Source organism: Sinocyclocheilus rhinocerous, unplaced genomic scaffold (genome assembly GCF_001515625.1).
Source record: "Sinocyclocheilus rhinocerous isolate Xijiao unplaced genomic scaffold, SAMN03320098_v1.1 scaffold3000, whole genome shotgun sequence".
Classification (NCBI taxonomy): Eukaryota; Metazoa; Chordata; class Actinopteri; order Cypriniformes; family Cyprinidae; genus Sinocyclocheilus; species Sinocyclocheilus rhinocerous.
Window position 1 is genome coordinate 456,476 of NW_015639757.1, and position 25,966 is coordinate 482,441.

At 38.2% G+C, this 25,966-nt stretch overlaps 2 protein-coding genes across 2 annotated transcripts; both read right to left on the reverse strand.

Annotated features, from left to right (window-relative positions):
- Window positions 1-3,785: 3,785 nt before the first annotated feature.
- LOC107751574 (uncharacterized) lies at window positions 3,786-7,023 on the reverse strand. The gene is made up of 4 exons (XM_016567316.1): window positions 6,966-7,023; window positions 6,181-6,242; window positions 5,263-5,385; window positions 3,786-5,084 (listed from the first exon to the last, which is right to left on the reverse strand). The coding sequence occupies exons 1-4, from the start codon at window positions 7,021-7,023 to the stop codon at window positions 3,786-3,788; spliced, it is 1,542 nt and encodes a 513-aa protein (XP_016422802.1).
- Window positions 7,024-13,321: 6,298 nt separating this feature from the next.
- LOC107751562 (reticulophagy receptor FAM134B-like) lies at window positions 13,322-24,281 on the reverse strand. Its single transcript, XM_016567306.1, has 9 exons — window positions 23,842-24,281; window positions 22,964-23,070; window positions 22,803-22,833; window positions 16,594-16,720; window positions 16,025-16,109; window positions 15,580-15,702; window positions 14,875-14,945; window positions 14,605-14,728; window positions 13,322-13,943 (listed from the first exon to the last, which is right to left on the reverse strand). Exons 1-9 carry the CDS (start codon window positions 24,090-24,092, stop codon window positions 13,486-13,488), a joined length of 1,377 nt encoding a protein of 458 aa, XP_016422792.1. The 5' UTR covers window positions 24,093-24,281; the 3' UTR covers window positions 13,322-13,485.
- Window positions 24,282-25,966: the final 1,685 nt, after the last annotated feature.

Sequence of the window (25,966 nt, forward strand, 5' to 3'; positions counted from 1 at the left end):
GAGGGATGGTGGGCCAGGCCCGTGTAGTGGAAGAGGCCCTGGGGATAGAGGTAAACCAGGGTGCCAGGGCGGGGCCGGCAGGGCAGGAGGCCAGGGCGGGGCCGGCAGCAAGAGCGGAGCCTGCCTCAATGAGGGAGCCGGCAGGACATGAAGCTTGGGCGGAGCCGGCAGGGCATGGGGCTTGGGCGGCGCCGGCAGGGCAAGGGGCTTGGGCGGAGCCGGCAGGGCAAGGGGCTTGGGCGGAGCCGGCAGGGCAAGGGGCTTGGGCGGAGCCGGCAGGGCAAGGGGCTTGGGCGGAGCCGGCAGGGCAAGGGGCTTGGGCGGAGCCGGCAGGGCAAGGGGCTTGGGCGGAGCCGGCAGGGCAAGGGGCTTGGGCGGAGCCGGCAGGGCAAGGGGCTTGGGCGGAGCCGGCAGGGCAAGGGGCTTGGGCGGAGCCGGCAGGGCAAGGGGCTTGGGCGGAGCCGGCAGGGCAAGGGGCTTGGGCGGAGCCGGCAGGGCAAGGGGCTTGGGCGGAGCCGGCAGGGCAAGGGGCTTGGGCGGAGCCGGCAGGGCAAGGGGCTTGGGCGGAGCCGGCAGGGCAAGGGGCTTGGGCGGAGCCGGCAGGGCAAGGGGCTTGGGCGGAGCCGGCAGGGCAAGGGGCTTGGGCGGAGCCGGCAGGGCAAGGGGCTTGGGCGGAGCCGGCAGGGCAAGGGGCTTGGGCGGAGCCGGCAGGGCAAGGGGCTTGGGCGGAGCCGGCAGGGCAAGGGGCTTGGGCGGAGCCGGCAGGGCAAGGGGCTTGGGCGGAGCCGGCAGGGCAAGGGGCTTGGGCGGAGCCGGCAGGGCAAGGGGCTTGGGCGGAGCCGGCAGGGCAAGGGGCTTGGGCGGAGCCGGCAGGGCAAGGGGCTTGGGCGGAGCCGGCAGGGCAAGGGGCTTGGGCGGAGCCGGCAGGGCAAGGGGCTTGGGCGGAGCCGGCAGGGCAAGGGGCTTGGGCGGAGCCGGCAGGGCAAGGGGCTTGGGCGGAGCCGGCAGGGCAAGGGGCTTGGGCGGACTCTTCCCCCTCCTCCGTTTCCGAGAGGGTGGCACTGCAGCTTCGTCTGCCGCCTCCGGGGGCGCTGCAACCTCTTCGGCCACCACCAGGAGCGCTGCAGCTTCATCGGCCGCCTCTGGGGGCACTGCAACCTCTTCGGCCACCACTGGGGGCACTGCAGCTTCATCGGCCCCCTTCGGAGGCGCTGCAGCCCTTTTAGCTGGGGAACGTGCCAAGAACTCTACAAACCCCTCAAAGGAAACATGATCGCATCCTGACATGCTCCAGGGACTAATGGGCTCATCAAGGGCATAACTGAACAAGTCCTTTAGCGCGGAGTCTTTGTAGCCCAGCCCCTCTGCAGAATAATGGGGTAACAAGATGGGCGGGGTCAGACAATAGACAGGAGAGAGCACATGGCAACAAACAAACACAACACAAGCCATGTGCTCACAGAACACAGTCATCTGGTGGCCATCCTGGGCACACCCGCTGAAGACGGTGACAGAACCATGTCATCACATGCTTCTTCATCCTCCATGAGCACAACATTTTATTATGCTAAAATTAAACTTTAGCCATAAATAAATTCCAGCATTTATAGGAACGGACACACCTGAAGATATAAATATACTTAAGTCATGCCATGCTATATTGATGTTATTTTTTCCTGCATGGCAAATATGTACTTTCTCATTTGAAGCTCAGTACAAAGAATATGTCATCAGTGTTCTGTAAGTATGTCACCCAGAGAGATTAAAGTAGTTAAAACTGTTTATGTAACTGGGGCATCTCTCATTTCATCAAAAGGTTACTTCAGTACATGAGGCAACTTACAATGGACAGTTTTAGGACTGTAGATATATGACCAACATTTGCTTTGAAAATCATTGTCAGATGCAGCTCCTTCAGGGCCAAAAATTAGTCAGTCAACGTTTATTTGTCACTCAGCAGTATATGTGTTGCTTTACAACCTCACCATTGGGGGAAGAAAAGCTAAGCTTTTCAATGGCCACATTTCACTGTACAGAAGTGCAATCAAAATAACTGAAATCTCTGTTCAAGGCCAGATCTTCTGCCTTGAAGGCTCATCTCATAACAGTCCCTTTCAAGAATGCAGTGTTTCAAACACAAACTTATTCACTGACCACATTAAAATGAGAAACTCTGCAGCACTGCTGAATACAGCACACAGAAGTACACTGCTAATTTCTGTTTGCTTATGCAGAGGACATATTTACCCTCATTACCATTCAGGGCCCTTTCCCATCCACTTAATGACATTCAGCTGGTCCCGCAGGTATGCAGGCCATGGAGAGGTGTAGTCAGCACAAACCGGACTCATGCTGACTGAGGCATTAAGCAACAGTTCAAAGTCTCGTATTTGCTATATCCCCTCTCAAAGCCCACCTAAGGCCAATTAGACAGTGAGGAAAGAACCACAACAGACGTACTAGAGGTATGAAATGCGAAGCTGCCGAGTTTGCACTTGGGTAACATATCCCAACGGATTTCTTGTACTCAAGTTGATGTGTGTCAATAAAATCTGCCATATGTCCCTGGGAGAGTGTGTTGGGTAATCCAAGTATTAGGTATATTTTGTGTGCTTCATCAGCTCCTTTTTTAGTTAGATCTGCCCACTGAGGGACCTTCTGATTGGCATATTTACAGTGCACTTGCAGTTAATGCATATTTCAACATGTTCACTGTCTGTGTGAGTAGTCATTAGTGTTACTTTATTGGCATGCCAAGCTCTTTTAAAAACATCAAGCGCACTCATTTTTCATCTGCCTGAGAGATCTTTTTGCCAAATGCCATTGTGAATAATTTAAGTATTGGGTATCGGGTACTAATGTTTAATGTGTTTTTTATATACTTGATCATGGTGTTTAAAATAAATGACATTTCTATTCCACACAAACCTTTTTCACTGTCTACAGAAGGCATATATGTTCAAACTAAAAAAAAAAATTCTTACATAAAAGCTTATATTGTGAATGACTTATTTGTTTTCCCTTAGAAGTTATCTCTTTTTAAAGTTTGAGTTCTTTCATCTGTTTTCTTGCTCCCCTTTTTAAAGCCTGACATTACAATACACATCAAATTTATATGTTTTTATGTATTATATTTGCATAATTCAAATGATATTAATAATTCAATACATTATTTTTGTTATAATAGATGTACCAATATATCATATCATGTGTTGTCACTTTTATGTAAATCATACAGTATTTCTAATGTGAACTTAAGTATCTATTCAGAAACTTAATTTTGAAAAAGTTTCTGTATTGCAATATGATGAATTTGTTTTACTGTACTAAAATATGAAGCTGTTATGATTTTTGATGTTAATGTATACTCTAACATTTGAAATACACCAGCTTTAATTCAAGTAAGTTAATTATTTATTGAAAAAATTGAACAAAATGCAGAAGAGTCACATAACACATTTAGAGAAAAAGTACCATACAGATTTATGTCTCAGTATTAGTTTTATAAGTCTTATTCAGGTACCCTAACCCTACATTATATAATACATAAATATATATATATTGCTTCACATTACCACTAACAAAACCCCCAAATCTTTGGATTTGTTTCCCAACATGACATTTCAGACAGAATTAAGACCTTAGACATCTCTAGAGTTACTAAAACATCAATGCAAAAACTATTCCTGGATGATCCTAAATTGCTTGTGAAACATGAAACATGTGCTACATGTATATAAACATGATTGAATATGTAAGTTCTCATCCAGTTTTTTTTTCTTTTCTCATTTCTTATAGCCACCCATATATCCTCTCAGGAAGTCCTCAAATCGTGGAACTGGATACTCAGGTGCCACGTGTTCAGGGAGAGGGTTGCCGTGAACTTGTTCTTGCTGAGCCGGCTCATCTTTGTGTTCTTGACTTGTGGATTCTGCTCGGTGCAGACGGCAGTTGTAATCCATTTCTGGGTCACAGTCCGGATGGGGCTCAATGATGCCGTCTTTGACCCTCTTGGCTGCTTCAGCTCCAGTGGACGTCTGAGGGGCAAACTGACCACAGTTGGGGTCGTACGGGTGGCAGTTGGGTTTAGAACTGGCAGCACTTGCCCTCAAGTCCTGGTTCTCTACCGGGGTGCAGTCCTTGTCATAGAACATGTAGCAGTCATAACCTTCCTTGGTCTTCCCACGGATGCCCAGGTGGTGACGGGTCTGGAACTCCGGGAGAACCGGAGGGGGTTTCCTGAGAGCAGCGGCTCCACCCATCAGACAATATGGATCGTAGCGAGGGTCGCAGGCCAGGCTGAGAGGTGCAGGCTCTTTTGGAGCATATTCCAAGACAGGCTTATTGAGTCCAGCTAGTTTGGCAGCTGTAAGGGGGTTGCAGCCCTCTTCAAACAAAGGGTTGCAAAACTGCTCTTTGGGGGCTTCTGCGTTCCCACCGGTTTGGGCTGCAGGTGCAACAACATTGGCGACACAAAGGGGGTCAGTGGCAGGATTACAGGTAGGATACAGGTGATACAAACCTGAAGGTGATCTGGCCACCAGCTTGGGCTGGCAGTAAGGATCTTTGGTAGGATCACATCCAAGGTGAGCGTAGGAGGGCAGAGGGCCGAGCGAGGGCCTGTAGCCGTAAGCAGCGCGCAGGTGGTACTGCAAACACTCTGTGTCCAAAGGATTGCATATACGTAACAGTTCCGCCCTCTGCTCAGCTGACAAGAAAGGCTCTAATACCGGAGCGTGGTAGTAGTAACCTGGTGGGGTTTTCAGAGGCAGAGGTAGTAGAGGGGACAGAATCGGAGCAGGGACCTTTTCTTCTTCTGCAGCTTTTGGTCTAACAGCATAGAGGCAGTAGGGGTCGAGGTAAGGGTTGCACACTGTCACAGTAGCTTGCCTCACAGGAACTGGCATGACCATCTTGGCTTTGGGTTTGCTGGTGGATTCTGCAATGCAGTCTGGGTCGTCAGAGTTGGCACAGGCTTTGTAAATTTGGCTCAGGTGAGTGAGGTAATGATTGTAGGAGCGTCCCTCTTCTACTCTGTGCTTGTTCTGGAGGTAAACAAGGTACATGCGATCCATGTCCTCAATCTGTGGAGATAATCACAGAGAAATAACATTGGGCTAATTTAATCACTCTTGTCGCAATTTTCTGTAAACAGTTCTCAAGAAAGTTGGCTTATTTACAAGACTATTATATGAAATAGAAAAATCTCAAAAAGATTATAACCATGACTAGCAATCTTAGTTTTCGTTTAAGGCTACTCACTCCCTCCTGGTTGTTGGTCTGCATGAAGTATTTATACCAGCCCCAGAAATCAGGTAGACTCCTGTAGTAGGCAACATTCCTCCTGCTACGGACCAGCTTTTTCAGTGATGACGTGCTGTCTGTCTTCACCTCTATAACTGAACCAGCGCATGACAACATGAAGTGTCATTTAAGCATCATTTAAATACTATTCAGTATTTCCCTATTTCTTTTCTTTTTCTTTTTTGAGAGTTGTATAAAAAGGTGTATTTCTTTTTAAGGGGACCACATTTAGTGAGCAGAATTAAATGAAATCATTCAGAAATCGTTCTACTATGCTGATTTTGTGCTCAAGAAACATTTCTTACTATTATTAAAGAAGAAGGCAGTTTTGCTGCTTAATATTTTTTGGAAACCTTGATACTTTTTTCCCCCATAATTCTTTGATGAATAAAGGGGTGTACTGAAAGTTTAATTTAATACATCTTTGCTGAATAAAAGTATTTATTTAAAAAAAAATCTTACTGACCGCAAACAACAGTGTATTTTATTAATTACAATTTTGACTAATTTACTATTATTATAAAATATGGAAAACTCTTTTGATTGGCAGTGCACAGGATGAGTATATGAATAAAAAAGAGAGGAAAATTCACTGAGTGAAGATATGATTGCATTCTTAAGAATCTTTGGGTTCTTTGCTTTGCAAGTGTGTCCCAGTCCATAACTATGATTTGTTAACATTTTCTAAATGTATAACCTAAAATGACATTAAGAAAGAAGGAGATTATATTTTGGGGCCAAGATGTAGAGAAGCTCTGTGTGAGACAATGATCCACTACCATGTTGCAGTTGTGCAACATAATGATTCATGTTAAATTGCACATCAGAGCTGTGATGTTGGGGCCATTTACAGCATAGCTGATGATATAATTAGACAAAAAAGTCCAACTCACCATCCTTTTCTTCACTGCGTCCTACAGGACCAGCACTCAGAAAGTCTGTCAGACATTAAAAAAAGAAAAGAAAGGAAAGAAAAAACTATTTGAATTGTTATGAACCAAATGTCAGACTTCTGAAATGAAGGAAAATGCAAACTGACTATGACTGCACAGCAGGCACTTTTCCCGTCAACGGAGCATGTGTCTTATTCTAGTGATTACCACTCTGTCTCGGCTCTCTGAGAGCTCTAAGTGCTTTAAAATGGGGCTTAAACTTCCAGGACCCCCAGCAAGTGTACCTGTTAAACTACAAAGAGATTGGGGAACCATCCCACAGGCTGCTGCTATAATTACCACTGCTGTAAAATAAAATGAAGGATGTAAAATGTTCTGTACGTGCAACATTATTTGTGGCATATATCTCCAGTTGGTCTCTTTAGATGTTTATAGCTCATGGAAAATGTACAGTTGGTTAATATTCACAAGGTCTCCCTTTTCCTATATGGAAACTGTTTGACTGAAATCACTTTACAGAGGTGTTCACAAAAAAAGAATAACAATACACAATGCTCATTTGTTTTCTCTGGTTCTGTAGAAACCTTGGTTTTGGAAAATACTACAAAGTTTCTGCAGTAATAGTAACCAAATGTGCTTTGTTTTATAGATGGATGCGGAGTCATTTGGTCCATGCTTTATAATGCTCTGGTGATTTACACTGAGATTGAATTGTGGAAAATATTCAGGATAACAGAATATTTTGTTTTTATCAAAATGGATTCTCACCTGGCATAAAGACAGTTGCAAGAGCCATGGCACAGAACATCACCGTACGTCTGGCCATTTTTCTTGATTAGTTGAGTCCTGAAAACAAAAATTGAGAGAGCGATCCAGATCAGGGACATTTTCAAAATAATATTCAAAATAATGTCTGATCAGTTGGGTTTTTCAATAGTTGAACTAAATCAAGAAATCAAGAAAATCTTCATTTGGCATGTTTTCCATTGACAAACACTTTATAAATAATACAACAGATATAGAAATCCATATGAGATTCTCTCTCTCTATATATATATAACCAGTAACCAGTTACTTAACCAGTAATATATACATACATACATACATACATATATATATATATATATATATATATATATATACATTTTTCCCCCAGTGGTCATACCTCAGCCTAATATTATTCTGTCTGTATCAGTCCTTACCTGTTCTAGCAGAAATGTTTGAAGATATTGCTGGTGGGCTCTGAAGGGGCGTACTGAACTCTTCACACAACCTCTGCACTCCCCTTCAAACCCTCTGAACTGCTGTTGCGAATGGCAGCATTTTTAAGGTGCTCCATGATCATTAAGAAAAAAAGGCATGTCATATGTCAGGAGCTTGCTGTTAGCCTTTTTGGGATTGGCTCTTGCTAAATCAGCTCATTGACCAATGAGAGTCCTGTAATTAGGAAGAAAAGCAGCAAGATCCAACTTGGAAGAGGGGAGCCGGAGGGATGCAGAAATAATCAAAGAAATACCTTTTTACTGATTGATGAATGAGGTGCCACATCTACCACTGAGACACAACCATGACAGAAAACCTGAACATGGAATACTTTTCCCATTCTGCCATATAAATTATGACTTTATCAGTTCGTGCACTTTAGATTATTTCACCAAGAGCAGTTTACCCTTGAATGTCATATTATTCTGAATCCTGCAGCTTTGCTTAGTATTATGCAGATTTATCAAGTAAAGTAAAGAAATTGGCAGAAATGTTGTGTTTTGTTTTGTTTCATTTTATTTGTTTTGATTTATGTTTCTAGTGCATCACAATGAGGATTGATTAGGATTTAAGACAGGTTTGTTGCATAATTAATTTTATCACTGTAAAACTGTAAAACTTTGTCAGAAAGTCAACAGACTGTTTGCAAAGATATACAACGGTCGGTATATATAGGTGAGTTAGAATTTCTTGTGAATATACATGTATTATTTTAAAAGGATAATTTACCCAAAAATGAAAATTCTGTGATCATTTACTCTCCCTCAAGTTGTTCCAAACCTGTGTGAGTTTCTTTCTTCTGTTGAGCACAAAAGAAGTTATTTTAAAGAATGTTGGTAATCAAACAGTTGACGGTAGCCACTGACTTCAATAGTATGGAAAAAAAAAATACTATGGAAGGCAATGGCTACTGTCAACTACACAATAAAGAAACTCACGCAGGTTTGGAACAAGTGAAAACTGTAATGTAAGCTAATTAAAAACCAGACTCACGCTGTTAAAAAAAAAAAACTCTCCCCAACAAGCAGATTCCTGTCAGCAGCTTGCTTTTTAAAGATGTTATCTGGCAGTTTCTTCACACTCACTAAATATTCCACAGGAAAAGCAGAAAGTGTTGGCCACTGTCATAAGAAACTGATGGTAACTGAAGGTCAGAGAGTTACAGGATGCTATAAAAAATCAGGTTTGGGTTAATGATCCGAGGTGACTACTTTTTATTACAAGAACATCATAGATCAGAATGATGGCCTGTCAAATATCATTTCAGGTGATTCCTTCCCAGGCCACTATATTCAGCAAAAATATGTAGCCTAAGCTACAGAATATGGTGGCAGCCTGATTTAGGAATTACAACTAAAATATACAAAACATATACTGTCCTGTATGTGACTGAATGTTTAATAGTGTCTACTAAGGTCCATTCATCATGATGATGGGACGGCCAGATCAGCACGTCCACTGTTACACATACAGTATAATTAATCTTCAGGCTTGCTGCAAACAGGTGTTTTACATAGCACATAAACCTGCAATCCAACCTGGAAGCAGCTGAGCACACAAACACGATATGGCCTCATAATTTCAACATACCACATGTAGAAGAATGTGACGTTCGCTCAGAATTTTGGAACACCTGGCGCCAGAGAAGACTTTAAAAATCACTAAGAAGAAAAAAACTCTTTACCCTTCACTGAAGCTATTTTTTTATTAATATATACAGTATCTACCAATGTCTACCAAATGTCTACTTATCTTTCCACAAATATCTAATTACCCTATTTCACAAACTTTAGTGAAATAAGTGATTTTAACTTGTGACAGGATGAGTGTGGTTGGAAGGTCAAGGTGGTAAAACTTCTGCTTTTTTATTTCTTTTTTCACAGTTCACCTGTATGTCTCTGTAGAGTTTTACAAGACTAGAAACAGGCCAGCTTTCACGTCTTCTCACCGGAAAATAGGGCAGAACACTTTTCCTTTCCTTCCACACATACAATGGCTCCGAAAAAGTATTCAGACACACCTAAAAATGTGTGAATATCAAAATATCAAACCAAGTGGCATTTTTCTTAAAAGCATATCACAAACACTCTTTTCAAGCTAATTTTCAAATGCTAAAAAAAATGCTATTGTTCAAAACAAATTGACAGTTTCTGGTTGTCAAACTGGGACCCACTTTATATTAAGTGGCCTTAACAACTATGTACTTACATTTAAATTAATAATTTGGTACAATGCACTTAATGTGTACATACATGTTTTTACATTGTACTTATATTTTAAAAATACCTGCATGTAATTACATCTGTAATTCATTTCTGTAATTACATTTGTAATTACACAGTTGACCCATCCCTTACACCTTAACCCACCCTTAAACCTACCCATACCACCAAACCTGTCCCTAACCTTACCCGTATCCCACCTCAATAGCAGCAAACGTGTTTTGCAATACAATATGAACACAATAAGTACATTGTACTTAATTTTTGATGTAAGTACATAGTAGTTAAGGCCACTTAATATAAAGTGGGGCCTCAAACTGTCTATAGTCAATGTGATGAACTACATATCTGGTTACTCTGAATGAGATGCATGAGATGTTGTCTTTTATATTTCTGCCATGCTTTTCCCAAACCAGCAACACGATTTGTAAACAACCGCATTTTATGGAAAACTAAAGGTCTTTCTGGAAAGAATTCAGGCTTGCTTTCATGTAAGAAAAAAAGCCAAGTAAACAGAAATGATGTGTATGACACCGTGTAATTTACATGCCTGAAAGGACAAGTAACAGAATCTGTCATGCATAATTTTATATATTTCAATGTGTGACATGGGTGACATGAATCAATGGTATTAAAATAAAATTAAGATAAATGAATACAAATAATATGTTTATGAAACTTTTTCTTATATGCGTTATCTGCATTCATCTATATTGTGATAAGCAAAGTAATACAATAGGTCTGTGTTACTGTGCAAGCAATCTATTTAAATTTTTCGCTTTCTCATTCAGATCAAATTAATATGTGTGGCAAATCTGTGCAAATTTTTTGTGGCTTGTTTGATTTTTATTTTGGCCCTAAGACACAAATCACACCACATTACGCCACTCACTTCATAAAGAAATTCTGTGGTGGTAAAAACATCTCCTGCTGGGCCTGAAACTTTAAAGGACCACCAGATGCAGAATTATGGAACAGTTTCTTTTTCATTGTTTTAGTATGTTTAGCTATATCCTATAGTCACTCACGTAGCATCCAGTCAAAAACTGTACCTTTGTTCAAATCATGACCAGATATTTACTCAAAATATTGGTTTTGTTCTTTTTTATCTGCTTTAAGCATGTAATTATAAACATCTCTCCATTAAAAAAAAGCTGCATCGTATGTAGATAATTTATTTCACATTGAAATAAATTTAAACCATAATTTAAATAGATTTGAATAGTTCAAAATGAAGCACTTTAATTAATCTCTGATGGGTATAACTCATTTGCATTGGATAAATCCTGCATAGTGGTGAGCATAAATTATACACGTTTGAAACATGACTTTATTTTGTTCTGCTGACTTGAGGAATTGTTTAGGTGATGTATGGACAGCAGGGACTGGCGCTCTCTCTGGAAGCGGCAGGTCGCAGCGCCACTTCCGGTGGCATCCCCAGATGCCACTATGGATGGTGTGCTTTACAGGTGGACTATGAGTAAATCACCGGGTGCTGTTTAAAAGTGTCAGATTTATGAGGAGAAGCGTTCCTCCTCTTTACCTGGCAAACCTACAAACAGTGAAAATAGCTCATATCTAACCAGTACCTGGATCTAATGATAGTGAAGCCATTTATTATCGGTTTAATCATGCATTTGGTGACAATTAGCAATACACATTATCATTACAATTTAATTAATATTATTAGTCTCCTTTCCAAAATATATTATTAGCATTACAATATAAAAAAAAAGTCAAATAGTCCTTAATTTCTTAATGTTTATTAGAATAATAACCATTTATTTTATAATTTATATACAATTATAATGAATTAATCTCTGTCTTTCAAAATGATAAAACATTATTAATTTCCACGTTTAAATGAAGAAAAAAGTCCCAGATTCAAATTTGAACCGCACTGTATATGTTCTGACCCCATTTAGAATTGTTTCAAAGTCACTTAAAATATTTTCCATTGCAAAACCTCATTCAGAATAATGACAAAAACCACAATTTTGAATCATACGGTTTTAATTACATTCTGGAGATTGTTTATATACACCTATATTTTGCTAATTTTCTTCCGCTCTGACAGACAAACTTGCACAAGCATATAAGGCAATCATATGTGTGTGGCAGCAATCTAATAGGAGAGATATATAGGAATAAATAATATATTTAAATGTAAAAAAAAAAAAGTTATCAAATTTACACTGATTAGAATCATTTTTGGATAGCAGTCATTATAGTGACTGGCAGAAATTCCTATTCAGCCACTGTGCTATAGAAAGCATTTAATACATTAAAACAGAATGTATAATACATCAGTAGTTTGTTAGAAACACTCAATTTAGATACACACCAAGCACCACACTGTGAACAGAAACAGTCTTGGCTATATGTGCCTCTGTACTTGCATTGATGAAAAGGCAATTATGAATAATGGGTCAATTGGTTAAAAGTCTACTCTCTTTCTCACAGACAGCTGATAATGATCCCCAAAGAGAATTTTTGATTGATAAGACTGACTAAAAGTACAATTGTCCTTTCTCTATATTGTTCTTGGCGATTAAAGGGTTAGTTCACCCAAAAATGAAAATTCTGTCATTAATTACTCACCCTCGTGTTGTTTATTACGCTGGATCTGGGTCAGCGCCGCCACACGTGGTAGTTACCTTGCTGTCTATGGGAGGGTCAGAGAGCCCTCAGATTTCATCAGAAATATCTTAAATTGTGTTCCGAAGATGAACGAAGGTCTTGGGGTTGGAACAACACGAGGGGGAGTAATTAATGACAGAATTTTCATTTTTGGGTGAACTAACCCTTTAAATAAATTCTACATGTTACTTTTGCCTGAAAATAAATCTTAAGGTTCTTTGTGTACATTAAATAGAAATAATTCACCCAAAAATCTCATGTCTTTCCAAACCTGTATTTCTTTCTTCTGTGGAACACAAAAGATAATATTGTGTGCAACTGTTTTTGTCTATAAAATGAAAAGTCAATAGTCTAAAACAACATTAAACACAATTAATGACAAAATATTCATTTTTGGGTGAACCATCACTTTAAGAACTGTTTGATGAATATTCATGTGAATATAAATCAAACTCTGTTCAACTTTGGTGCCTATGTGCTCTAGTGCCAGGTTGGTTCACTCTAAAAGAAGGTGCAAATTGAAAAATGTCTAAAACATCTATCCATGCAAAGGATTACACTAAGACCACCGGCTTTTCAAAAATCCTTCATGAAAAATACAAAAAAAATTAGAAAACAAAATATTTCAAATAAAAATACATATTCATTAGGTGTATTTCACTACAAAGTGTTTCTGTTTGCTTATAAGTACTATCCTGATTGTCAGTTAGTGAGAGGCCCTTACTCTTTGGCCATGAAGCTTTTTTATTTTTTAGAAGTAATTAAGCGAAGTTGAAAAGAGAAAAAATATTTGGCAGCAAAATATGGAGTATTCTGCATCTACCAGCCCTTTAACATCTAAACTCATGACAATACTCTGGTCCATAACCCTCTGGTCATTGGCAGGTTGGAGGTTGACAGGAAACATTGTGAAAAAATTTCCTCCGATGACCCACTGAGATGGAGCTACGCCAAAACCAGCCACTATCACCTTCCCCATGAAATACACAAATAGCCTCCTTCCACAGATGACTGTTTTAATAGCAACTGAATATAACTGAATCACACCAGCAAAGTAAAACAATGGAATACCTTCATTACTCTGGACCTTTCCCTGTAAACCCGACATTTATGCTCCCACCCACATCCCATCACAGAGGGAAGCGGAACCCCTCTGAATAAAATCAGTGGCGCCCCAGTAGTTTGGACAGAAAGCCTGAAGAAGGTTTGCTAGGTTTAGACGTTTCTGCACGGCTCGCCCGGTCCAGCCCCAACTCGCCTTCCAGCTGTTCCAGCTCTGACTGGTCCAACAACTCAAAGTCCTCTGCCTCGCTGTCCGATTCCTCGGCCAGGGCCTGGACCAGCATCGGCGCTACCACCGACTCCAGGCGTTCCTGCATGGCCGCGGTTACTGCTGCCGTGATTACGTCTCCAGCCAGCCTCTGCACAACCTCCAGGGCCTGGGTAGCTGGGTCCTCGTCTGACTGTGTGGACCCGACCCTGCTGGGATGGGCTGGTGGGGTGGGCATACCAATGCTCAGGTCTTCATCGTCATCTCCATTTGTCCCCAAGCCATTGTCCAAGGAGGGAAACTCCGGTAGTCCACCTGTGAAGACCTCCTCATCACTTCGCCGGTCTGAGTCTGTGTCAAATATATAAAATAAATAATACAGAAAACATTTAAAAAAATACTGCTGGAATTGAGATATACACATTCAACTGGAGCACGATTTGGTCTATTATCTATTATTTAATGCCTCAAAGCTATATTTTAAGTTTTTAATGTTTAAGACATTACAGACATACATACTTTCATTGTAATGTTTTAATACACAAAGAACAGCTATAATACATAAAGAATGGCTTTCCAATATAGAAGCCTGACATTCATTCATTTCTTAAAACTCCTTTTTTATAATCACAACATGCTGATGGCTAACTGATTCCAGTATACTAATATTTATTTATTTATAATATACTAACATATAGTATACAGTAAATACCACTGTTCAAAAGTAAGGGGCCAGTATGATTTTTTTAATGATACAGTAAAAATGTTTAAAAATACAGTAAAAACAGTAATATTGTGAAATATTATTACAATTTTAAATTACAATAACATTTGAATAACATTTTGAATAACATTTTGTATTTTGTATTTTAAAATGCAATTTTATTTTGCCTGTTTGCTTTGCTACATACGGTCTACCTGTATCATTTTTTTATATTTAGACCTGGCAAATCACCCACATACTACACATACATTATATTTATATATTTCTGGAAAAGGTAAGAGAGCTTACCTTCAGAGTTTTCTGTCTGAGGTGTGTGTCCCTCTGAAAGGTTAAAGGTGCCATTGTCTGTCCATGTTATTTCAGAGACCTCTGTGTCTGATATAGACAGCTCTTTGCACATGGCGGAGTCCATCTGTAATAGATGCTCAATATCAGTTCACACACAGACAGGAAATGGACATATTATGCATATTATATTATTGTCATATCATGAAGCCCTCACAGTCTTTAGTGGCACATGATACCAGTATCTGGCGAGCTGTGTGGCAGCGCACTGACCTTGGGGAAAAGTGCAGACAGATCTGCTTCAATGCTCTCTCTCTTGGCTTGAGACTGGAGTATCCTTTTCTCTGGAGCAGGGAAGGAATATGAGGAATGCAAGTCAGCCATGACTTTAAATATTTCATTCAAAACAGAATCAATAAAAATACTTCAGTGTAATCGAAAATAATGTAAAAAAAAAATATATATATATGAATGTATGATGTAAATGTAAAAAAACATGATGAGAAAATGATTTATATGCTTATTAGAGTATTGCTTTGTTAGCTTAGCAACATGCTAATGTCAAACTCCATTGAACTCAGTAAGTTGAGTCACCCTTTAAGTGTGCTATATGTGTAGTGCGCAGAGATGCAGAGGTGTGCATAGTTTCCATACAGCGTTATTTTTGTATTATTTATATACTATCATAGTATTTATTCATAGTTTGAAAATTGAGGTTAAACATTTACATTTAGCTTTAGTATTATTTTTACCTTTTTGCTTTAGGTTTAGTAATTTTAGTACTTCAATTGAAACTTTTTTTATTTCAGTTAATTGCCAAGGCAACAAACAAAGTTTTTCAACTAATATTTATGTTTATTTTTAATAACAAAAATTATTTTGGGGGTCAACATTCAAAAATCCATTTCCTGATTACAAGCTATACTGGAAATAATGTAAAATTGAGTCATTTCCTGTGTGTATTTGAGATACATGTACCATGATTCTCTTTAATTTTCTGAAGAAACTCGCCCACTCCAAAGTCCAGTTTCTGCAGAACTGGTTTCAGCCACATCCCGAACTCATGTGACGACACCAAAGGCCAGAGAAAAATGCCCAGCACTGCAGTAAACAGATGTAGAAACTATTAATGTACGTGTCACACTTACCAGTGTGTTTATGAACCTGCTGACTGCTAGGAAGAAAGAGAAACCAGAGACTGAGTGAGAATATCGTCATGGTTACATTACTAGGAATCCACTATCACATGACAAACGGACTGTTGGATGTTCTGGAGTGTGCTGGAGGTAAATACAGGAAAGGCTATGCACAGCCTTAGCCAATAGTAGCATGGTTACAATCAGTTGTACAAAAGCTCAAATGAAAAGACAGGGCTAAAACTATTAATCACCATCTTTTTTGTGTATCTTAATTGGGCACTTACCTAAGATGTATGAAATAACAACCCCTGGAATGTAACGTCCAAGTATTGCCAAAAAAGAACACATACTGCACACCAGCAGACAGAACTGCAATGAGACACAAACCTAAAATGTCTCAGTTCACTGCAAAAGGATAGCTGACATAAAATACTTTTGGAAAGTTAATAACCTGCTATGTGACATGCTATACTAAATAATCTAAATCTATTTTAAATATCATTTTGCTAATTATTTTATAATTATTATACATGTAGCTTTTATGAGCTCATTATGAGACCACATGGAATAATTTTACATTGAAAAAATGTATAAAAAATACTATATATATCTCTCAGTGATCTTATAAATTAATATTAAGTCCACTGTCAGGCCATGAAAAATTAACTAGAGGCAAAATTGTGGTTAAAATTTTTTTTGAAAAATGTAGAAGAAATGGAGACATGATACCCAATATATATGTTTCCCTTTATACATTCATACAAATTTTAAACTACTAAATCTAGACTAAAATCTAGATTTTAATGTAAAAAAAAAAAAGGTTACATTACGCACCAACTAAATCCGTCCATACCTTGCCTGGATTCTGTTGCTTAAAAGAGGAAGTCTCCTCAATGAAGAGCTTGAGGCTCGACCAGAAGTCTGTGAATGGAGACCCTGATCCAGACATGCCCTCCTGGACAGAATCAATGACCTCCCAGCTACAATTAAAAGACCAATGAAATAAATGATCATTAATGTTAAACCAGAAGTAAAGATCGACCGTTTTTGAAAAAGCACTTATTAATTCATTAATTTAAACAATGTACACTTCTTTAATTATCACTGCATATCTGTTGAACACATATGCTGCTATAAACATATTTGTAGTGGCCTCTTCTCAACCTCTGGAACTGTGATATGACACAAACATTCCTTATGTGTCCATAACATTATAGCTATACAGTGTGTATGCCTTTGAAGGCAGATTCTAGCACTATCAGAGCACACACTGCATGTGTGAAATAGTTCACAGACTGAGTGATGACTGCAGAAATGTACAAGAGGATTCTTATAATATCTACAATGGGTTCATGAGATAACTGAAACAGAAGCGACCTGAGAATGCCTGATTTAGAAATGAGGGAATTACTGCACATTGAAAAACTTGGCTTCACTTATTTGAAGGTTCACCCAAGACTGATATTCAGAATTCATTATTGATATTCAAATTCTTGTTTTAAAATATATATATATACAGTGCCGTGAAAAGGTTTTTGCCCCCTTCCTGTTTTTTTTTTTTTTTTGCATATTTGTTCGAAAGGAATGTCAATGCTGTGTTTTGCCAAAGTTTGTTTCGACTCCCAGCGGTGAGAGGACTGATACAGCATGGACCTTTAGATGCCTTTCCTGTCATTTTTTTCTCCACTCGTCTTGGAAGCTGAACTTGTGCTTCCTCTGAGTCTCTCTCCATAGAGATGTTCCTGTATGAGGAAGGACAGCTGTTACAGTCGTAATCACTCTCTCTCAATGTACATAATATATACACATACACACACTTCAGCCGCTTTGTAACATCTGAGGGATTTCAATTAGTTTCTATGTGCAGAGAGAGAGTTGCGGTTTTCCTGTTAAACAGGAAAAATGACCAGGTTACTACTGTACAGTATTAATCTTCAATCTGGATATTTGGACAAACATCTAACCCTAAACATAGATCTTCAGCAATACTCGTCCCGTACAGTTTGTGCTGTGGACATGAAAACCTGTGGACCTAAAACATATATATATATATATATATATATATATATATATGATTACATATAAATCTATTTAGGTCCTTAACTGACAGCTTACATCGACAAAAACATTTTTAAATTCAGAAATCTCTATTCTTCGAGTCCTCTAGGACTTTTTGATAAGCTTAAATCACATTTGATGTTACATGGATAGTTCACTTTCATGGAAAGTATAATGCGAGTTAGCTTTAAACGCTTTAAAAATAAATCATGGGCAGCTAATAATAACATCAGGTAAAAAGTCAAATAAATTTATTTGGCTTTGAATAAATTAGTATGACTTTCAGAATTTCTGGGCACAAGATAAGCATCTATTAACAGGCGGCTTGTTAATGCCCTTTATCTGTTGTTATGCGCCCCTACTCCTATCCCCTCACAGCTGTCGCCCTACATTTCCCGTCTCCAAAACAAACCAAACAATGCCACCTATATGTCGAAAACTTTTCAAAACACAATGTCCATCAAATAAACAGATCGACCCCAAACTTAAGCAAAAACATGCTACACATAAGCCATGCAATTAGGAACTCTTCTACAGATCAGCTCGAGCTGCATTTCCTCCGAAAGGTCATAAACCAGTCACCTCCACCATTACAGAGACATGTTTCCCCACCGGAGGTTTCCTATTAAACAGAGCGCATGGGGGGCATGTGACTATGAGGCAACACAGCTCACATTAGCATTTCACCATCGACCATGTGGCAGATACAAGCGAAAGTGCCAGAGAAAGTGAGCTCAGGCTTGCCCAACCCAGACCAGAGCTGACGACTGGAGATCAATGAGGTGTAATGCTCACAAGCGTTAAGAGATTTCATCAGATGAGATCTTTTGGGAAATCTGCTTGTTGACTGGCACCATGTGGTGTTTGATAACGAACACTATTTGAAATCATACCGCATGGTATGTTTGCCTCTGGTAAATGTTACTTAATATCATGTGAAAACCAAATAAAGTTTGCTGCTTCAAGAAAGTCCTAAATCTTTTAAAACCAAAGAAGATGTGTAGAAAAGCCTCTAATGTCTCTGTAAATGCCAACAACAGGTGACTGGATTCTGAAAATCAAACCGCTAGACTAGCTGACTCCCATGCTAATCGCTAAAACAACAAAGAAAGCTACTTGTCTGACACTCAAACAGACCCAGTGACAAAATACCCCAAAACAAACAGCTGAGGAATGCCACTGAAAATCAATAGTCTCTTAATTTGTAAAAGGGTTAAAAGACCCTTGGCATTGCCAATTGCAGTACTTTAACCATGTTTTTAGCTTATCTGTGGGTCTGTCCACATACACCTCATTCCACATGACCGACAGGTTCCATGGCTGTGTCGTGTACATGCACGTATCAATACCTATAAAGTCCTTGTGACAATTGACATGCACTTCCCAAATGTTCCAAAACAAGGGTCACTATGGAGACCACACGGCCCCAGATGCATCTGATGCATGATGACTGACATTTGTAATAATTTGGAACAAGCTCATATCTGAAACATGACATCTAACTGCGATGTAAGTAAGATTAAAGCACAATTTTTCAAAGACAAATATCACTTGATTAAAAAAAAAAGTCACAAAATAAATATGCAAGTCATCCAAGATATACAAAATTAGCCTCTTGGAGGTATAAATCACATAACACTGATTCTTAGTATTCAAAGTTAACAACCACTCTTTACAATACCAATTTATTCAATAGAGTATTTATTTTTTTACCTCAGTGCTGATCCATGGTCTTCAGCAGTCATCTCAAAATCTCTAGGTTTCAACATGAAAAGCGTTCAGGTGAGTGTGTCAGTGAAATGTTCCCGAGTTCAAATAAAGTGTTGCATGAAGCCACACGAGCTAGTGTTTATGTTGACCAAGGCCGGAGCTTCACTATTTCAACCGGTCAAGTCTAAAAATACCAGTCACATAGCATTCCACAAGCAGGCATCAGACAGACAGTGCTGGGGCATGAACACACACACGTACAAACACTCCACATAATACCCCCCCTTCCCAGAATGAGACCCTCTCAGAAGAGTATTTTGAATTTTTTCTCAATGAAAAATGATCTCCATACAGGTATGTGCGCATCATAACAAAGAAACTCCCTGACATCACAAAAAATGTCTACCCTTTTCTCTCTCTGTTAATCTCACTGATTTATGATAAACTGATGTTTTGTTGTGAATGTTTTAAAATCTCCTTACACTGAAAGAAATGATACATTCAATCACACGAACAATAAAACTCAAAACAAATGATCAATAAAACTACGCTAGCAAACATTCAAACAAGAGTCAGCTATATAAGTAGAATTTAACAATGTTCTCAGGACAAGGGTATTTTTATAAATGTCCATTTGGAGCAGGTTGTCATTTTTTAATGTGTTTTAAAATATATATATTTATATTTCAAGATTGTCCATTTGACGCAGGCTTTCACACTTTTATATTATATTGTAGAAAATCATACAATTTATTAATCAAATATATATTTTTCACAAATGTCCTTTTGGGACAGGTTATAACATTTTTATTGTTTTTTTAATAAAAATTTACATGTTTTAAATGGTCTAATTTATTAATGATAAATGATTACTAATATTCGTTGGCCAAACCAATGGTTTGCTATTTTTGTACATTTTACATTTTGGAGTAAAAAGTATAAAAACGTGCCTAGTCTCCCCAGTATATCAGACAGTAACAGTCGTCTTTTTTATTGATATCACCTCTTTATTTATTTCATTCTATCTATTATTATTATTTGGTCATTTGACGGTGATGAAATTACCATGACTGGTCAGTTGGTCAGCAAACAACTAATACCAGTCATCTAAAACCTCACTCAGCCTTCCTCCAATGGGCCACTGAGTGTCCAGACACACCCTTTGTCTGTTAGTATCCTATGATGTGATTGGCTTCTCAGTTGGGACACTCCAAAATCCTCCCAATTAAAAATGGCAAGGAAACACAAGAAAGGATTACCATGACTCCTGAGCGCACAACTGGCTGTGTCATTCTACTCACCATGCCACCCACAGACATGCAACAGTCTGAAACATAAACTCAAGTTTCACAATATGGCATGCTTCCACAGGACAAAACAACCCACTCTAGTGCATACGTCACAATGTACAGATAAACAAAGCATTTTATCATTACAGATGGAACTTATTAGTACAAATTATTGCAAGTATACTGTGCAAACATTTGTAGCAAAGAAATACTAACTAAATTTGTATTACCATATAACTTCTATAACTTGGAAGTTTTATAAAAAGACAAAAAAAAAAAAGCAGATTTTTCTCAAAGGTCTTTTAATGTGAAATCATCACACTTTAAATTTAATGTAATGTCTATAAAATACACTAATACAAAAAGTAGGGCACAACAGAAAGCTCTTTAATCCCACAGCCATGGGAGGACGGGGGGCAAAGGGGTCAGAGTGAAGATCCGGGTAAAACAGCTGTTGGAACAAGACTCACATCAACAGCAGTCGGCAGAATTGAACAAGCTGAGACAATCCAGCAGCTGTTGTTTAAGTACCCAAGGTTTTAATGAGGCCCGTCTCACGTAAACACCACACTGAAGATTACTACACTGGCATCTCACCCACTGGAGCACAATGGTGCCATTGCATTTGTTTTTATAATAAGCACGTAAACAATGACTGGGCAACTTCGGTCAGAGTATACAGCACGACGCAACCCGTATTAAAATAATGGAAAGCCGAAGGCCATTGATAAGCAGTATTGGATAAATTCATCAAGCCTTTCACTAATCCAATACTTTAACAAATTTAGGCCAACTTTCAAAAGTTCTCTTATACAATGATTTGACGTAAATATTGATTATATAATCATTACTCACTTGGACACACTCTTCAAACTACTGCATGAGAAAGGTTACCAGTGTCGTGCATTTCTACGTTTCCAGCAGGTCAGGAGTACTTTGTTAGATTTCTTAATTAGTCTTGATCTCACAACGGCTCCTTCACAGCAGCACTGGATTTCCAAACTCACATGACAGGCTTTATGGATTGCTGAATGTCATCAATAATGCCAATAAGAGGTATAGGACGCCCTCTAGTGGCTACAGGCTGGACTGTAGCTGATGAATGGAAAATACTTAAATTGTGTATGTGCACACAGCATATGTGTTCTTAAATACAAAAACAGCTTTAAAAATACACTCAGATGTGCCCCCCCCGAGTCAAGTACATTTTCAGTGCAACTACCAAAAAAAAACTATTTGTATATTTGTTGTAGGTAGATTTGCTTTAAATGAAAATTCTGTCATAATCTGTCGTTTTATCAAACTCATATGAATGCAAAAGGAATTATTAGTGAACGTAAAAGATGCTCTTTTTCTCAAAATGAACAGAGGATGCATTAAATTGATCAAAAGTGCTATTTCAATGTTACAAAAAAATCTATTTTTTTCTCTTTAAGAATCCTCTAAAAAAAACTGTCTCATGGTTTCCAATGTTTTATCAAACTCATATGAATGCAAAAGGAATTATTAGTGAACGTAAAAGACGCTCTTTTTCTCAAAATGAACAGAGGATGCATTAAATTGATCAAAAGTGCTATTTCAATGTTACAAAAAAAATCTATTTTTTTCTCTTTAAGAATCCTCTAAAAAAAACTGTCTCATGGTTTCCACAAAAATATAAAATAGCTGTTTTCAACATTAATAATAAGAAATAGTTTTGAGCACCAAATCGGCATATTAGAATAGCTTCTGAAGGATCATGTGACACTAATGACTGGAATAATGGCTGCTGAAAAATCAGCTTTGCCATCACAGGAATAAATTACATTTTAAAATATATATATTTTTTAAATTTAACTTTTTTTTACTTGTAATAATATTTCACAATTTTACTTTATTTCTGATCAAATAAATGTAGCCTTGGTGAGCATAAGACACTCCTTTCAAAAACATTTTTAAAAAACTACCGAATCCAAACTATTCTATAGCTAAATAATTTGAATTGGTGTGCATGCTCTAAATTTACCTGCTTGTCATACTCCTCCACAGAGAGGCTCCTGTAAGTAGGAAAATAAACATTAATGGGATCTACACTGATGTGGACACCACATCAACATTTGTTTCTATTCTTATGAGTAACAACAGTCACACATATTAAGAGTATTATGGTATGAAACAAACCCACACCTCTGGATCTGGAAAGAGCCACATCTCTCATCAGCTGTATCATCACGAAGAGAGAGACACACATGGAGATGAGGCTGAACACACGACAGGGACTAAGGAACACAAACCTGCATGGAAAAACAAACAAACAGGTTTCCCATCTTTAATCATGTGCACAGTTACAGTCAACCGACATCTAACTATCACTTTCGTATGTGTAGTGCTTGTTTGTTTTTTTTCAGATAAAAGCTGTAAGATTAACTAAGATCTGTCATCATACCTTTAAAAACAACTCATGTGTTGTTATTATTTCTGTTTACAAGTTACCTCTTATGTAAAATCATATGCTTTGAGGGTGAAACTAATTCCCAATTGCAAACCAAATTACTATTTATACAGTCAAGTCAGTCAACACAAATACAATATTTATCGACATGCCACATGATTTCTTTCAAACTGAATATAAGCCAAGAATACACTGACAACTTTTATGCCTGCAGGGAAATTTTGAATTCAAATTTTAGAAGTTTGTCTGCAAAAATGTATTCCTGTTATGCAAAGGAAACTATTTTCACCAGTACAAAAGGTCCAACACCTACTAATAGCAACACAACTGTAGTGAAGTCCAGTGCAACCACAGATACAGAGAAAATGGTTAAGGGAAAATGCAAAGTATACAAAAAAAAAACAAAAAAAACCCGTTAGGCCTGCTGATTTAATTAGGCACAGAAATGTAGCGCATTGGAAAGCGTTAAAGACTGACCGATATTTATTGTAAATAAATGTAACATTTCATTTAAACTCCAACATCAGTAAAAGAAAAGGTGATGTTTACATTCATAAATTCTGCATTCAACTGATGTAACGTTAATAAAAATATGCTGCGTCATGTATCTCACCAAAACGCTATATTTGTAGTTGCGAAGAGAGCGGAAGTCCATAACGGTCTCTTCCAGTTAATCAGCTTTGATATACGACACAGAGGATAAGTGTCTGCAGGGTGTCGGACTCCCGAAGGTTGCTCTTCCTCTTTCTCTGCCATCTCTCTTCCACCCGAGTTGAGTGATTGGGAGGAAGTCTCGCCGGCGCTCTTTCCCACCGGCTCCACCTCTGAAGCATCCAGGCTGTCGCATCCACCCTGATTAGCCATAGCAAACGACCGCGAGCCCGCTCCCCGCTCCTCACGCGCAGTGTCGCGACGCGCACTGCCAGCTGCTGTTGTTTAGTCGCTGACGTCACTCAGAGGCAGCCCCGGGTTGCTGTTGGGAACACTGACGTCATCGTTCAGTCAGCTGTGCGACTTCCACCTGCTCTGGGTTACCGATGCGTGCAGCTTATTGCTCGCAATTACAGCCAAATCAACGTTTTGTTTGATTTTAATTCATATCACAAGGAAATAATGCATAGATTTATTCTAGTCATGTTTTTCTTCTAGTTCATCATCTTCATTCTCAAGTTTTGAAAAATATTTCTTCTTTAGCCAAGTTTTGAAAAATATTTCTTCTTTAGCCTATTTGCTTCTTTTCCAGTCATATGCAGATAATCTGATATTTTATTTCTTTTGAAGACAAAATATGAATAGGCTCAATACGCTTTTTATCCACTAGGGCGCAGTGAACATTATTGGTAGAATCACCCACTTGCAGTAGAAAGAAGGAAAGAAAGAAAATAATATAAAAGTATACAATTAAAAATGTTATTCAGGCATGATTATTTTTAACATCTCCAACGTTTAAAGTTCTGTTGTTGTATAGCCAATAAGTAATTAATCCCTATGTCATTCGTTAAAATTAAAACATGATTGACAGCTGCTGACACTGGTGGATATCATATAAGATTTTATCCTGGCTGTAGGATAAAATATTGGCTCAGAGCCAATAGTAACACTAGTTATATAAATGTTTGATTGAAGGGTCTTGTTATGAAAATGTTATGAACATTATTACTGTGCACAGAACCTAAGCAGCTGTCAGCTGATCAGTATATCTTAGTAAAAAGGATTTTTGTTTTAACACATATAATTTCTGACAGCCTTAAATAAATACTTCCATATTAAGGCAAACTACATTAATAAGTATTAAAGCAATTATACTGTATATTGTTTTATCAATAAGTTAATATCATTACGATCTCAAGTGTTACGATTCCCCCTAACCACATTACGATCTGTGAGATATGAAGGAAGATTACAATTGCCCTCAAATAAATGCCAGTGTTGTGAAACTCCAAAGCAATACTTGTTTCCATTTGAAAAAGGAAAAAATAGCTTGCTGAGATATACAAACTTAGACCAAGTCTTATATTTTATTATATTTTCCCAGTTGATTAATTACATAAAGAACTGAAAACATTTTGCTATGCTTATGTTTATGCAAATTAGACATTATCTAATTAAATATGCACTAGTCTGCATAAATATCCAGAACAGAAACCTGAATATTGGATAAAGTAAGGTTCAAAAAGTTTGTTTCATTTTGCTGACATATTGCAGTCAAATGTTTTTACAGAGGGGATTCTGGATCTCTTTTTATCACTCTTAACAGCCAGAAAAAAATTTTCACCATGCTTTTAGGAATAAAATGTTGTAGAAAATCAGATAATATATGAACAAATCCCACTGTAAAAACCTTTAGAATATAGATTGAAATAAAATTGTAAAGTCTGGTGCATGTAAGTGCAAATGAAGTGGAGATTTCTGGCTCAGTGCAAGAGATTTTTATTTATTTATTTTATTTTTTTGTTGAGAAAACAGCCTTTAAATATATCTACTGAAATCTACAGATGCAAACAGGTAAAGTGCAAAAAATAAATAAATAAATGTAAAAAATTATAAATAAAAATGTATTTTGAATGTTTTTTTCCCTCTGCTCTGAAACATCACATTATGAAAAGCCAAATAGACCAAAATCATAATCAATCGATGCATGTCTTGCCCTAAAATTATTTGAGCATTATATATAAAATGCATTATATTTGGAAATAAATACCAATCAGATGTAAGTTCATTCTCATTTTACATGGTAA

Excerpts from the sequence above, each read along its gene's own strand:
- LOC107751562 (XM_016567306.1), bottom strand. The coding sequence starts at position 24,092 with ATGGCTAATCAGGGTGGATGCGACAGCCTGGATGCTTCAGAGGTGGAG. Across the intron at positions 14,946-15,579 it reads GAAAATTAAAGAGAATCATG|AGAAAAGGATACTCCAGTCT; the intron begins GTACATGTATCT and ends TCCCTGCTCCAG. Across the intron at positions 13,944-14,604 it reads TCAGACAGAAAACTCTGAAG|ACTCAGACCGGCGAAGTGAT; the intron begins GTAAGCTCTCTT and ends TATTTGACACAG.
- LOC107751574 (XM_016567316.1), bottom strand. The coding sequence starts at position 7,023 with ATGGCCAGACGTACGGTGATGTTCTGTGCCATGGCTCTTGCAACTGTC. Across the intron at positions 6,243-6,965 it reads TGCAACTGTCTTTATGCCAG|ACTTTCTGAGTGCTGGTCCT; the intron begins GTGAGAATCCAT and ends AATGTCTGACAG. Across the intron at positions 5,085-5,262 it reads AGACCAACAACCAGGAGGGA|ATTGAGGACATGGATCGCAT; the intron begins GTGAGTAGCCTT and ends TTATCTCCACAG.